General features: G+C 40.6%; 1 protein-coding gene across 2 annotated transcripts in view; it reads right to left on the bottom strand.

The window, feature by feature from the left end:
• The window catches only part of DSCAM (DS cell adhesion molecule), a 445,238-nt gene that overhangs the window by 127,460 nt on the left and 301,630 nt on the right, over positions 1–16,148 (bottom strand). For both annotated transcript variants that reach the window (XM_039553264.1, XM_039553256.1), the window contains exons 10-11: positions 15,057–15,176; positions 12,190–12,363 (exon numbers count right to left, since the gene is read on the bottom strand). In XM_039553264.1, coding sequence (XP_039409198.1) covers positions 12,190–12,363; positions 15,057–15,176 — 294 coding nt within the window. The remainder of the gene's footprint in view (positions 1–12,189; positions 12,364–15,056; positions 15,177–16,148) is intronic.

Below are 16,148 nucleotides of genomic sequence, written 5' to 3'. Positions count from 1 at the left end.
AACTGCTGTGCATTCCAAGCTAAAATATCCCTGGATGGCCCCAAGTTGAATCCCTGGTGCTTCCAAGCTCCTACATTTCACAGGTTCAGCTCGCTCAAACGCAAGAGCTGAAGCAAAATTTGCTTCAGGTTTATGTTTTGGGCTTCATCTGTCCTGTTGTCCCCTGCTTTTGAAAGTAATTGTAACTAAGCTGCAAAAGCCAACTCTTGCTCCAGAAAGTGTCCGTGTGAGAGGTTTATAATTGTACAGCTAAGCCATGATGCCATTGGAATATGCTGGAATAATCAGCAAAGGAAGAAATAATCTTGAATATGGACAAGATCTAAGGAACTTCCTGGGAAATGCAGAAGACCAAATGTGCATATTCATATACAAATTCACATTTGCAACATCTGAAGGACTTGCTGGGTGTCAGCAAGGCCATGGTAACTGCCCAGGTCAAGGGCCTTCCCCACAGCAAATGGGAGGAAATTCAACCTCTTTAATTGTCAGGTACTCTCCACATTCCCCGTGCTCGGCAGACACTGGGACACCCAGCACAGCCCAGCAGCTGCCAAGCCACTGGATTGCACATCCCTCATTCAGAAGAGAGGCTGACTTATTCTGCTCCTGGGCCTTGACAGGTGAAATAAGCAGATAACAGGCAGTCGAAGCAGAAAAAGTCATCCTAGCCAAGCAAAATAGTGCTTGTGCCAGCCTCCTCCTTCTGGCCACGTTGTTCTCTCCTTTCTCAGTTTTTGAATACCTCTTTAAGCATTTTTGGGAGGTCTTCCACGCTGGAAGGTTTAAGAGCCCAAAGGGAGAGAGTTAGCACCTCTGTGCAATGCATTATTTTCATTATATATATGAATAAAACTGAGGAGTCCTCATTCACAGCTGTCTCTCCACTGGTGGGTTCCTGAAATACTACTGGGAACAGCCATGGATGCTACAGGGAATCAGCAAAACTCCTGAGGGCACCCAGGGATTACTGTGCTCTCCTGTAATGGTCTTCCTCACTGTTTAGGTGCATTCCCATTTTCCTTAAAAGCCAGGCACTTCATTTAGCTCTTATTTAAATCTCAGACCTGGGCATTTAGCAAGTGGTAATTGGATTTTCCACAACAATATGCAACCACTTATGGAAGGTCTGTTCTCCCTTATTTCAGCTCGGCAAGTGACCACTTAAAAATCTGATAGCAGGAGATTTGCCTTGCTTGAGTGTGGGTTTATGGCTGTAAGTGCATGGCAAGGAGCCAGCTCGTACCAGTTATAAATGCAACATCTAGGTTGCATTGCAAAGTAAGACAAAAATCCAGCAGAGTGCTGCTTTCTTGCACAGCACTTACAGTAATAGGCACTTATTTTAAAAGCCAGTTTTGAGATAAGATGGCAGAAGTGAGATCCTGCTGCACTGTTGTGTAGGTACATGCGGGCAATTACCCAAATCAACGGCTAGTAATTAAAGGCCAGGAAAAATAATCATCTAACAGATGCTCTTTCTACTGCTCTGATGATTTGCAGCAAAATGGACTTATGCAACAGCTCTATTTTCTGTCTCTGTCTGATTTTGTGATCACAAGTTTATACCATCTCACTTTCAGAAGTGACATTTGATCCTGCGAATCCTTTGCCCTTTGCAAGGAAAGAAATGGAAGCAAGAGAACAGGATTGTTTCTCAGGTACTTATCTATCAATATGGCAAGTCTATTAGTAGAGAAAATGTTCTTGTTAGGCCACTGATGACGTGATTTTGGAGTTTATTTTAACTGATATGAGAAAAGTTCAGGATGAGGGAACAGAACTGAGAACTTGCAGTGCTGACTGAAAGCCAGGTCACTGACATCAGCTGCTGCTTTACCATTCACTCCCAAAGGATAAAAACATTTGCTGGAGGACTTTTTCTTAAAGTTTAAGCCAAATGTTAAGGCAACAACAACAAAACCCCCAAACCCAACCCAAATCTAAGCAACATATGTTAAATTTCCTAAATAGCCATCCCCTTTGCTAAACATCCTTCAGCACATCCCTGATTACATGAAAGACAACTGTGCACACACTACTTCTACAAATTCAATCTTCTAATGAAGAAATGGCTGTGGGAACAGAACACTGAAGATGCAATTTTTTTTTTGGTTGATGTAACTTTAGGAATTAAATTTCACAGAATCACCCACAGAACCCAAACCATTTGATGACTTTGTGTTTCTATGATGTGAGTAGCCACATGTTCATGCACATAGACACAGGAATATTGGTAATTGAGGCCTTTAAGTTCCATAGATCAAACAGAGCAAGAGATCTTTTACAGCCTAATAGCATTTTTTGCAAAATGAAGTATAGGAAATTTCACCTGAAGTTTCATTTGTAAAAGCAGAGAAGCAGAGAGTTTAAATGTCATTGCCACTGGGCTGCTCCCACCATTGCCTGAGAACACATCACCTTGTACAAGGGAATTTTAAAGGAAAAAACTCTTTCACAAGTCAAAAAGGTGGTTAGAGCTACAACATGTACTCCCTCCCTGAAGGATCATTTCCCCTTTCTGAATTTGGTGCTGTGGTCACCTACATCCATACAATTACACCACATTGCTTTCCCAGGGGCATTTGGAAATTGTCCAAAGGAATTTGTCCGGGTGGAACCTCACACCAAATAACTGATGATAGAGAATCTAAAATTATTGTCACAAAGACACATAACTGCCTGCACAACACAGTTCCTGTGTGACCAAATATTCCAACTCAGAATTGGAAAAGAAAACAAATATTGGATGTAAGACTAATTATTCAGCGGCCTGATGGAGACAGTTTAAAAAAAAATGGATGGGGTTAGATTAATCATAAGTAATTAGGCCAACAGTAAGAGCTCATTCTTTCATTATCTCCTGGTTTGACAGACCAAATCGATTCATTCCTCAGCCCTGCAGGATTCTAATAAGATTTATCTAAAAATGGAGCCATGCTTCTTTAGTTATCTATACTGTGAAGACACTCAGAAATCAATTGTTGTGGCCATAAGTGGACATTTCCTTTTTTTTTTTTTTTCCTCAAGAAAGATAAAAGCAACATATTCAGATTTGTTCAGCATCCCATTCCAGACAAATATTTGAATGTACAGTGTGGATGGGAGCTCACACGCTGATGCAGTGGGCGAATCCTAATGCTTAGGGAGGGTTATGGGGTGAAGGAAACCTGTTTCCCACAAAGCAAACAGATTGCTGAAAGAAAATCTGCATTTGCAAATCCTTTCTTCTGATTGTAGCTGACATGCACAGCAGGAAGAGGTGTAGGAAGCAGTGCCTTAAATTGCCCTGCGTGCAGGCAGCTCTTCTTCCTATCTTGCATTTTCTGCTCCTTTTGTGAGCCCCCCCGGATAGAAATTTAATTTTTGCTTATGTTGATTACCACAGACTCTATCCACTGTGCTCATACTGAGCACCACTGTACGATTTTCAGAGGGATGTGAACAAAACCACCAGGCAATTTTTGAAAAACTATTTTGAAGAGGAAAAGAAGGTACTACGAAAATAATAAAAAGCCAACTCTTTATGTTTGAAGGCAAAATTGCTTTCCTTAAGAAAAAGCTCCAAATTGCAGTGATGGAAGCAGTTGTAAAAGATCATCTTTGGCTAATAGTGACATGTGATATTTTATTTTTAAAGAAATAAACTCTTATCCAAGGCATAAAATATTTGCATATAAACTACCAGTTTTTTACAGTTTTCTTTTGCTGCAGGAGAATTATACAGAAAAATGTAACTGATTTGGCACCTGTGTCACTTGATACTCAAATGTAGTTTATATCCTACATATTTCTTCACATATTGTGAAATAATTTTTGTTATTTTTGTCATTACAATACAGTTTTGGTTTTCTTACTTAAAAGTAAAGATAGTGATAAAGGATATTAATAAATTAACAAGCAAAATGAAAAATTATAAAGAATCATGATGCAGTTCCTATTACAGCATTCAATAATTTAGAAAAAGAGTGAATAACCTTTTGAAATGCAGGCTTTTTACTGAAAAAGACAGTGATTAAGTCATTCAAAGTGCAGAAGAAGCTGATATATAAGAAATATAATTTAAGACTCTGCCCTCTATTTTGGCTGTTCAGAGAGAATTCTGCAAGTCCTAAACTCATATAAAATAATAATGGGGAATTCTGAGGCTTTGTCCTGCTGGAACAGGGTTACTTTCTAAATGAGATGTACGTTAAAGCTGTCAAGACTGACATAGACAAAAAAAGATGAGGGGAAAGGGAAAGGGAAAACGAAAGGGAAAAGCACAGTACTGCAAGAGCTGCCTTTTCTGAAGTGGAAATAGGCACGTGTACTGCATACACACACTAAATTAATTTACATCCCACTATTGCTTTACAATTCTCTCTTGATATAAGTTTATTTAATCTTTGTTAGCAAGACATAGACCCAACTTTTGATGACATTGCAGATATAAAAATAAGCTGCAATAGATCCTCCATTCACTTCCTCCCCCAGAAGCCAATATTAAACCCATCAAACACACTGCAAACAACTCCCACCTCACAAATGAAACTAATGTATTCACAGCAGCATTTGTATTTTAAAATGTTACTCAGAAAAATTAGTAACTTTAATAGCATGAAAATCCATATAAATGTAGAGATCTAAGCATTAAATGCCGCTGAAGGTAAATATTCCAGAAAAATCAAGTCTGTGTATCTATATCCATGCTGCATTTGAAAATAGTTTGATTCAGATAAACCAGTAAACATCACTACTGGATTTGGGCATGGGTAGTGGTCAGTCATTACTCCTGTACCACAAGGACTGATGGAAAAAAAGAAATAACTTATGAGGACACTATTTGTATTCGGACACATCTTGTGCGGCTGACTTGGAGATTTTGAACCATTTTGTAATTTCAAGAAAACATCAGAAATGAATATATTCAAAGAATTTTTATTCTATAAGAGCGATGTGTTCTGACAAGAACTTCTGGGATAAATGTCCAAGTGTAATTCCTGTGTTTTCCTCAGCCCAGCAGGGCCAGGGAGCTCCTGGAGCGGGGCCGGCGGAGGCTGCGCAGCTGAGGAAGGGCCTGGAGCAGCTCCGTGCCCAGCACAGGCTGAGGGAGCCGGGGCTGCTCAGCCTCGAGAGGAGCCCCAGCTGAGAGGGGCCCTCAGCCCTGGCTGTCCCTGGCTGCAGGGAGGGCTCAGGGCAGGGCCCGGGCTCTGCTCCGGGGCCCGGCAGCGGCACCAGAGCCACGGGCAGGGCCTGAGCCCGGCAATTGCCCTGCACAGGAGGCAGAACTGCTGCCCTGGGCAGTGAGGATGCTGTGAAGAGGGACAAGACTCAAGGAAAATGCCTGAAGCTGAGCCAGGGGAGGTTTAGACTGGAGATCAGGGAAAGGCTTTTCCCCCAGCGGGTGCTGGGGCACTGGAACAGGCTCCTCAGGGCAGTGGTCATGGCCCCAAGCCTGCCAAGAAGCTCAAGAAGCATTTGGACAACGCTCTCAGGCACATGGTGTGACTCTTGAGGTGTCCTGTGCAGTCCATCCTGTCCTGGACTGGATGATCCTTGTGGGTCCCTTCCAGCTCAGGATATTCTGTGATTCTATGATTATAAACCACCAGTAAGAATAATTTCCGGAATATTTCCTCCCAGCTAAAACATTTTGGGATTACTGTTTATTCCATTTGAGCACAGTAGGGTTTGATGAATCATGCCAAATACAAGATACTGAAATTTGTACTTTCTCAATGATGGTTATTAGGAATGGATTATCTGTCTAGCTGGTATCAATCCCTGCCACATCACCATCTCAGCAGAAGGAATAGATCAGATATTATAGTCTTGTTTCAGCAGTGTTCAGAGACAGAGGAGCCGCAGCCCTGGATCTGAAATGATCTCTGTGGCACAGTTTTCCAACCACAGTTGGCCAAACCTGGACACAGAGTTCATTGCCATCTGAGAGCCACATAACACCTCTGAATAAAGTGATAATTTGACAGGACACAAGAAATATTAATATTGAGGAAGGAGAACATATTGAAATACCTGTGGTATATATATTACTAATCTGTTCAGTAAAGAGAGAAAATAAAACAGCAGCTAGAGTACATATATTTGTGAATCCCATCCTTTATGAGGCTTTCTAAAAAACATGATGGTGTGAAGGCATTTGAAAGACTAAATTGTCACAACTTTCTTAAACTGATTATTTTTCAGGAAAGCCTCAATAGTGTGTATCCACTATGAAAATTTCCACAGAAAGGAAACTTCTGAAAATAAACCTCACCCATGCTTCCTTTTCAATGTGGCCATTTGGGCATCAAAAAACTGAGAGAGACAGGCTATAAAAAAATAAAAAAAGCAATAAATATGATACTGTTGATACAGCAAAGTCTTTGTGCACTTCTGGGAGAAAAATCTGCTTCCCCTTTCTGCTGGAAACATTGCTGTGCACCCAGCCTTGAAGAAGAGAAAAAGGGCTGCTATATTCTTGTTCGAAAAATATTTCTTTAAAAAAAAAAAAAAAGAAAAAGAAAGAGAGAGTGGGTCTTACCTCTCCTCCTTAAATGAGAGCATTGCAAAGATTTGCATACAAACCCACCTGAGTATTTGTGCTGCAGCACATCTGGCAATTATCTTACAAGAGAATTGCCACAAGCTTGGCGCTGCCGAGAGGAGCAGGGAGCATTCGAAGGCATGGAAGAAAAGGGATATTCCAGCCTTCTACCAGCTACCTTGAACATACTTCATGTTTAATTTCCCTCTGTTGCCAGAGGCGCTGTGTTGTTATGACAGCTGATCTGCCATGGAATAGCTGTAAAGGAAAATCAACAAAGGATCGCTCCAGCGATTCTCGCAATTTATCGGTGCTCGTGTCTGGCGGCTGCTGCCGCCTGTCGGGGTAATGACACATGATGGGTGATTAAAGTGCAAGTCCCTAAATCAAAGCTGCGCCAGCAGTTCGAAGAGGCAGAAAACAGCATTTAGACCCTTGTTCCTTTCTCATTGTGGGAGGACCTCATTAGGAAAAAAAATGGGCTGCTTTGCTAACTAGAGGGAGCGCTTGGATCCACAGGGATCCCTTGTGTTTCCAAGATTCACTCACGGCATATTTTAGATTCTGCATTTCATGAAAATAAACAATCAGAGTCATAGAATCATGGGACAGTTTGGGTTGGAATGGACCTTAAAGATCATCTAGTTCTAAACCCCCTGCCAGGGGCAAGGACACAAAATTAAAACATAGCATTACAGTTCCTCACCACTGTCTTGGAGTTGGACAGTTTATTCAAAACCTCATATTTAACACAGTTTTTGCCTTTTTTTTTTTTTGCCAAGAAATAGGGGGTAAAAGAGAGAGAGAGCTACCTGTCATGAGGGCAAGGGCAAAGGTGGGCAAGGGCAGCTCACCAGCTCAGCAGAAAGGACTGTTTGGGACATGGAAGTAGTTTCAATTCAAGGAAATCACTTTTTTTTTCTTTGTCTGTGCCACACTCTTTCATTCTCAGGACGCATGCAAGCCATCCAGCTAGAGATTTTTACCAATTTTGGCCAAATCTGTCCATTTCACAAAAGTGAAATACCTGAGATAACCGCAAAATAAGGATGAAGAATCAAATAAATGAAAAAGCCTTTTAAAAAAAAAAAAAATGGTAGAAATGTCAGAAGAAGAAAACAGTAAATCAGGGCAAAAGAGAAGGGAACTTTTGTCTTGTTTTGTTTTTCCATGGAAAGTAGTATTTACAGACCATGAGACTGTGAGAAAAATGGAGCAAAGAAAGATTAAGAAATATCAAAATAACTGGGCTCAGGTGAATTTGCCACAGCATTATTGCTGTCCTTCTTGTACATGTTTTTTGGAGGTATTAGAGACAGTGATTTTAAGCTTCCTTTACCACATATCATGGATAATCTATCTTTGCAAATGTAGGACAGGCAATGCCACCCTTACTGACACCTTGTGGGATACATGCATTTTAATGAGAAATTGGCTTTTCATACACAAGGAAAAGTAGCAATCGGGCAGATCTCAACGTTCCTGTGCTCTCAGCAAGGAATTCTTTTCCTAAAGACTAAAATGAGCATTTAGAGGCACCCTGGTGAGCAGAGCACAGTGAGTTCTCCATCACAGCTTGCTGGCTTTGCTGCTGGTGTCGCAGCAGAGCAAACTCATTTGCCTGGTCACATGGAAATTGTCCCTTTATCCTGCCTGGATAAAGCTTCACAGGCAGAGCTTTCCATCCATCTCAATAAACAAATGCTGCAGTGCTTCAGCCATATGGTGGAACTACTGCTAGCTTGCAGTGGAGAAAAGAGCTCCACGCCATTCAGGCTCCATCCACAAGCATCTTCTGGGTTTATTTGTGTTTGTAACTACTGTTATATTTTATTTCTTCTGCAGTAGCAGTTAGTTATGTGATTGAGGTCTCTTTGCTCCATGAGTTGTCGGAAGACGGTGAGAAACAAATCTGGCCTGGAAGAAGTCATGGTCAACATGGACAAGCAGCACTGTAAGAGAGGCAGGGGCAGCAGAAACATGACATGGTGCAGGAACAGGGCATCAGTTTTACCAGGCTCCCTTTCCCAACCAGCTCTTTCTCCTGTTATTCCACCAACTCTTGTGGTAGGCAACAATTTATTTTTTTTTTCTTTAAAAAAATGTCTGAGTGGTGAAACTTGGCATTAAATGAATTAGCTGGGATTAGCATGTTCCTGCTGGAAGGAGCTGTGGATCTGACTGACAGCTTTAGGTTTATGCATTAAACACATATAATGCCAATAGCTCAGAAGCATATTTGAGGGGAAAGTGAATGAAGCAATTCTGTTTTCTTGGCAGACAGGATTTGTTGGAAATGTTTTGATGATCAGATTAAAACTTGTCAGGCTCCACACTGTCATGAAAAGAAGTGATAGATTTAAGAAGGGGCAGGGCTAATGTGGTTGCCTCCAACAGATTATTTACACATGAAGATGCATGCCTTAATGCAAGCTTGCTTTTCAGGAGGTAATTTTTTCAGGATACCATTCTATCATGTTATAAATAGCCCCTAAAGTGGAATTAGGAAGTGTGACATTTATTCAGATGAAGGCAGGCAGGCAGTCTGTTTTAAGTACTCGTCTCCTCCCCTGTGACTCCTAGGCAACCTTTAAATAATTTTAGTTCTTCCCTTCATGTTAAAGGCTCATTATCCTTTATAGAAATTCTTCAGAAGTCTTCTCATCCCAAGCACCAAGAGTCATTTCTCAAGACAGCACCAGATTCCTTGTTCCAGATCTCTCATAACTTTCTAATATTGTGTGTCTTAGTGAACACGGAATTTGGGAACTACTTATCCTTGAATCACAAGAAGAGAAAAATTCACTGATCATGATTTTTATGTCCATTCCTTGAAAAGAAAGGGAGAAGGATAATAGCTGCTAAATGAAAATTTTCTGCCCCGTGGTTCCTGATTCAGCATTGATGCTGGCAGCTTGCTCTTTTCACATTTTCTGATGGTATTCCTGATTCCTCTTTCTTTTCCTCTTCTTCTTTTCTGTTTTCTTTTCCTTTTTTCTTTTCTTTTCCTCTTTCTTTTCATTCTCTTCTCATGCAATTTCCCTTCAACCAGGAAGCTGGATCAGCTCCTCTGACATGAAGGTGTCACTCAACAAACACTGAGGCAATAAATAAATGTATATTTGGAATTATTACAACTTCCCCTTAGCACTAAGAGTTTGTTAAGCAAGCCAAGCTGGTTTATAGCTTGACATGGGTTTTCACTAAGAAAAAATCCATCAGTTTTAGAGGAAGTCATGGAAATACATTAAATCAATTTTCATCCAGTCCACTCATGAACTACCAAAACAAAGATTTTCCTACTCTTTTCTGACAGCAAAGGTCAACATCTTTTTTGTTTAGATACAAGTGACAATGACAATTCAGGAGGAGTAAAGCATCAGCTCATTTACGAGGTTTTTTAATAAGATCTATGAAAGTTAAAACTTTATCCAGCAGTGTTACTAACAGAGCAGGTAAAAACTTCTATCAAACATGGAGAAGAATCTCCTGTGCACAAGAGGGTTTATTTTGAAATTGTGATGCTATCAGTGGTTAGCACCTGCATGCATGAGGTATCTGTGGCACAAGGAACAAGAAGTGAAGGAATTAGGTGTAAAGGGACTGCTGCCATGTTTTTCTTTCTGAGGACCAGTCTAGTTTCATGATCAGTGACCAAATCCATCTAAGCTACTCTGCTTTCTTCTATCAGGTGATTTGAGCTACTGCTCATGGATAGACTGAAGGAAGGTGGGAAGGCTATTTGCCACAAGAAAATGCATCAATGCTAATCCTCGTTTATGTTTTGGAGGCTGTTTCTTACCAACTCTGTCACCCAGAAACAACTGCATGGGCCAGGTCTCACCTGCTGCCTCTGCCTAATGGAGAACACTGTGAGTTTCATGAAGGAAGGCCAAGGTTTTTACCTAGAGGAGGACTTAACTTGAGAACCAGGGTCCAGGAATGGGCCTGTGAGGAGAATAAAGTATCCAGAATAACCACACAGAAAAAGGAAACAGTGAATGACAAGAGAGGCTAAAGGCAAATCCAGGCCCCCACTTTGGAGTCAGTCTACCTGACCAGGTGCAAATATTATGAGCCACAACCACACCACAAGAACAGGGGATCCAGCCATACCTGAAGACCATTTCCCCAGAGCATCTTGTCCTTAATGAGTGTTTGATGGAAGCTAAAGCTCTGCCTCTTCCATGCTCACACCAACACCCTCCCAGTGCTCTCTCCAGCAGCCGCGCTGGAGCTGGACTGGTGTCAGTGTGGGTGTTGAGGGGCACAGGCTTCTATCTCAGAGCCAGAGGGGTTTTCATTAGATTCAAGCAGCAACTGGCTCCCCAGGGAAGCTCCTGCTCTTATTTGATAAGGGATGCTCTTTCATCACACATGAAACTGCATGCAGTGATCAGACAGGCAGCGTGCACGGCTGCCAAGCAGAGGGAAGCTGGCTCTTGGTAGAGTATTACAGCAGTGCCTTACTCCTGCAATTGAAGATTGGCCCAAAAATGGCCAGTTCTGCAAACCATAGAAGCTGGAACTTCTACCAACCCACAGAAAAAGTGTTCAATTAATAAATTTGCTGGAGAGGCCGTCATGCTGGTTTTTAGGAGATGAAGTCACTATGGTAAATTAGAGTGGAGAGGATGTCTAAGGTATTTGGGCTTGCAGATTTTTGATACTCTTAAAAGAACTTAGTTATTAATTCTCAGCAACAAACAACACCCCGAAACCTAAACATTAATGGTCTAAAGTGCACTCTCCAACAGAAAAGAAATTGGATTTTTCTTCCTTTCTGGAAAAAAAAAATTCTCTTTACTTTCAAGGGCAAAACTTTTTCAAGCTAATTGGCATCCCAGAACATCAAAGCATTCTGTAAATCTTCAAAAATCCTACAAATGCAAAAATACATAGTGTGGTGACCTCTTTCAATACTGGTCTGACAGGTCATCCAGGAACATTTGGCATGCTGATGTGTCAATAGTCTCTTTTTTTCTCTAGTGAGAAATTATATTATCTCTACACCTTTTTATCCCATACTATTTCCTCTATTTTCTAAACTGTGTTGATGTTTCAAGGAATTACAGCTGACATGCACTTGAAAACTGGATTGCTTTTGTCTCGTGTGCCTGGAAAGTACAGACAGGTTGAGCTTTTGCAATTAGATGGATTTTCTGAAAATTATCGGGCTAAGTGAAAATAACTACTGTGGCTGTATCTATAAAATCTTAGAGCATGTTGTAATATCTTGTGGTATCTACCTGTAGTAATTGTACCTAGAGTTTCCATCCATGATATATTGAGAATTGATTAAGTGTCTTTTGAATCCCTATTTCCTTCAGCTTCTGACATTTATGACAATTGCTGTGCGTATTTCTCCTTTGTTATTATTTTTTACTCCTGACCAACAAATTTTCTTACTTTTCCTTCATGACTCAGGGATAGCTTCCAGACTTGGTACAACTTTTCTTTTTTTCCTCTGCCAAACAAGGGTTTTCACTACCCATCCTAACTTCCAGATGCTACCACACACAGCTGAAAGCCAAAATTCAATCAAAGCCAACAAATCCAACCTCTCCCCTCCCAACCCACTTCCCTTCCCTCCAAACTAAGGATGCAGTAAAGACTTTTTTCACTCAATCTGGATCACAGAGAAGCGTTTCAGTTCTTACTTTTAACAGTGAGGTACATGGACTTGCTGACGTCTGCTCCCACATCATTGCTGACCTTGCAGAGGTAGTATCCACTGTCTTCTTCCAGCACATGTTTAATCAGCAAGGAGCCGTTTGTGAGCAGCTGGATCCGACCGTTCAACGCGATCGGCTGGAACTGGGGAACCCCGGCACCTGAAGCAAGAAACCATGGAAAAATGTCAGCAACCATCTCATGTTTTTATTTTTAATAAGGCACAAACGATAGATTCCTGTTCTTAGAGGCTCAATGCAGCTGAAGTGGCTTCTGATGTGATCACAACAAACAGAATTTATCCAAACTGAATTCACTACACCAAAAGGAAGAAGACTTTTGGAAGGCACCAGCAGCAATAATTTGCCCATATTAAAGGAGCACAAAGCCAAAGAACCAGGAAGAGGGAGAGAGGAAATGAAGATTTCCAGCCCGTTCATGGGTGAAAAGGCACATTTGTTGTACATTTAGGGGCTGATGAATTATTGACAATTACAGCTGAACAGTCATAGCAGTATGCATCCCTAATGCATACAGCAAATGAATTTCTTATGACTGAGAGGGATGTCTGTTGTAGTAAACATGGCACACTCAGGGGACCTCTAGGACCTTGTTTATGAAACCCTGGATAACATGGAAAACCACATCAGTGACTGTTTCTCTTGTTTCCTGCTACAGCTGATGGACTGGTGACACACAAAATCTCTGTTCTGCCATGTTTGCAGCCAGTATTTACTGAGACTGTTGAAAAAACCTACAAAAAACCCACCCAAAAAAAATCAAAATAAAATAAAGAAAACAACAAAAAGCTCAGACGACTGATCAGACATTTTTGGCAGCACTGTAAAAATGGAAGGCCCATAAAAACAGGAAGCCAAAGATTTTTGTATCAAGTTTGGTTTTAAGAAAGAACCTACTTTTCATTGGAAATAAGATACTGGGTGATTTAGGGAACAGGAAACAGGATCCTGCTGTACTGTCACCACAAGTTTGGGTTCCTCCAGCATTAGGGACTCTCTAAATGTATATTAAGACAAGTTTCTTGTAACAAAGGGGTTAAAAACCTACTTCAGCAGCAGGACATGGGATTTTTCAGGGAAGTCAAAAGGTTCTTTTCTTCAATGGAATTCTCTTACACCACTTTCTGTACACAAAGTTAATATCTGTCAGCATTAATTACTATAAACTGTTGGCTGAGTCAACACAGGAGGAAATATGATGAATAAATATTATGGGGAATTATTTAGTACAACACAGCAAGCTAGAACAACCTATGAATACAACATCTAGAATATTAAAAAAGATCAGACATGCATATCAAAAATATTTCTAGTCCTACAAGAGTTTGCTTTGGGAATTTACACCTACACTGAAGGCCTGGTGAGCAATACTACGAACTTAAAAATGTTAAAATTATAATTTTTTTAGAAAAATTCAGTTGCCATTGATGATTTTTCACCTATTTTAGTCATATGCATGTCCCACTTTTCCTTGTGTCAATTTTTTTTCTTTACCAAGCCATTTTTCCTGTCATTTAGCTGGAATGCTCATTTATGCTTTACTAACTGTAGATGCCTGCCATTGATTGCCCACTCACTTCCTGTGTTTGTTCACATGAAAAATTGTGGGAAGAATTTAGTGTTCACAGAAAGGAAAGGGCTGATACTCCTGAGGACAGCTACTGGAAAAAACCTGGAAAAACTGTAGCAGTTTGTAAAGGATTCTGAATCTTCACACATGTTTTTAATGCTGTTACAGCCCAAGTCCTTCCTGAGCAGGAGAGAATCTTATCCCACACATCTGTGTGGATGAGTCTGAAACAGGACTTTCCCAACTATTCTGTCATTCCAAGGTGGGTTATTTATCTCCTCACAGTTAATTACAGCTCATCTAGCTCGGCTTGGCACCCTCCTTCAGCACACAAACACTGCAAACCAGAATTACTTCTTTGTTTCCTACACTCAGAATGAAAATCCCATATACCACTGAGATAAATGGAATTTGAAACTCTGCACCCTTCTTGCAACAAACCATAATTTATCAATAAGAGCACAAATAGTCTTTAACGTGAACTTTTCTCTCACCTGTTTTTTTTTTCAATATAATTTGAACTTAGATCCTAAGGAAACCAAAAATGACATGAAGCATTACATAAAGATTTCTTCTCAACAGCACCTCATTTTGATTTTAAAAGGATAAATTCGTTTAGATTGGGTACAGAGTTTGGAGAATGTGGTTTTTTTGCTAAAACTTATCAGAAGACAACTGGCCAGGAGGTGCAATCTACCAGGTAGCACATTTTAATTAAAAAGCAGTCGATTTCCTATGGTTACTGAGGGTCAAGTGGGCCACTTTTAATGCTCTGTTACTCGAGAAGAAAATGTTAAAGCGTTATGTAAAGTGCATACTGAATTGCTGCTGATGGTAATGCTACCTGACCTTCCTTCTTTGCTGAAAAGACGTGATTGGCCATGTTATCACGAATTTTGAAGGAGGGAAAAAAAAATCAGCCAAATGCTGCCAGTGAGCCTTGTGCTGAGGTTGTTTCAATTAAAGCTGTGTCTCTTTTCTCCCAGCCATTCCTTTCATCCCTCACCTGCTGAGGCCACAGCTGAAACCACCTCACAGGCACAGCCAGGATCTCCAGGGCAGAGCAAAAGTCCATCCAGCTCAGCCTTGTGTGGGGCAGTGGCCAGCTCTTTGCTTGGGGAGATGATTTATGAGCTATAAAATGTGACTGGTACGCACCCTGCCACTACCTGGCAATTTGAAGATTAAAACAGCAACTTACAAGTGAGTGGGATGTTATTAAGCCAGAATTAGCCTGTCCCCAGTGGTCACCACTCAATCGTACCTTTTGAGTACTTCCAGACAATGGTTGGAACAGGATAACCCTCGGCAGAGCAGTTGAGGATGACAGCTTTTCCGTAGATCCCGTCCTGGTCGCTGGGCTGGACCACAAACCTGGGGGGCACTGTGGGAAGGGAGCAGAGGGAGCCATGAGAATTCGGGCAATTTACTGGGTATCTCAAAATGGCACAGCAGTCACACACACAGTTGTAACATTTCATGCAAAAAGCAAAAATTAAAACCAGTTTTTTGCTGATCCAGTAACACACTAAGCTCGGTCGTAGCAGACAATTCACTTTCTGTGCACAATCTCGATGTGTTTCTTGCCAGGCATGACAAAAACACTGGCCTTTACAGGATACCAAAGTAAGTTTATAAGATGTCTCCATGGGAGAGGTTAAAAATGGAGTAATAGATAAATCATGTTATTGTGGACAGAAAAGAAATGCTTTCTACCAAAGGTGGATTTGTCAGAGGTCTAAGAACAACTTTTGTCTGTGTTTGCTTTTTATACCATTGAACTAGCAAGCTTTAGAAAAAAAAAATTAAATTATTTAGTACAAATAACCTTAGCAAATAATGCTTTTAATACCATCAAATCACTTAATATTAAAATGAAGCTGTCTGAACCATAACTTCTGATGGGACTTTGCTTTCCAAACAGCCAGAGAGAGGTTCAACCCAATTTGCTTGCATTAAGTTGACAAGGAGAAGTCTTGTTTCAGTGCATCAATGTACACATATTATTAAACTTATCCCAAAGCAGCATAAAACCACTGCAGTGAGCCTGCCACACTTACTTATTTATACATAAATAAAATAAGAGCTGCTTGTCTCAAGGAAAAGCTGTACATATTCCAAATACAGGTACCCAGTGAAGAAAACCCCTTGTGACAATGTAAAGTCCAGCAATTTGCCATGAAAGCCTAATTCTAAATGTCAAAGTCTCACTAAAACCTACACATTTGACAAAAACATGAAAAAGAGGCTGAAAGCTGTGAAGATTGTGGAAAATCCCACAAAAAAAATTGAATATTAGAAGTGTTTAATGGTTGTATTAAGGTCAGTTAAGGTCATAGAATTTTGTTGACCTCCT

Source organism: Corvus cornix, chromosome 1 (genome assembly GCF_000738735.6).
Source record: "Corvus cornix cornix isolate S_Up_H32 chromosome 1, ASM73873v5, whole genome shotgun sequence".
Lineage (NCBI taxonomy): Eukaryota > Metazoa > Chordata > Aves > Passeriformes > Corvidae > Corvus > Corvus cornix.
This window is presented reverse-complemented; position numbering and strand designations above follow the sequence as displayed.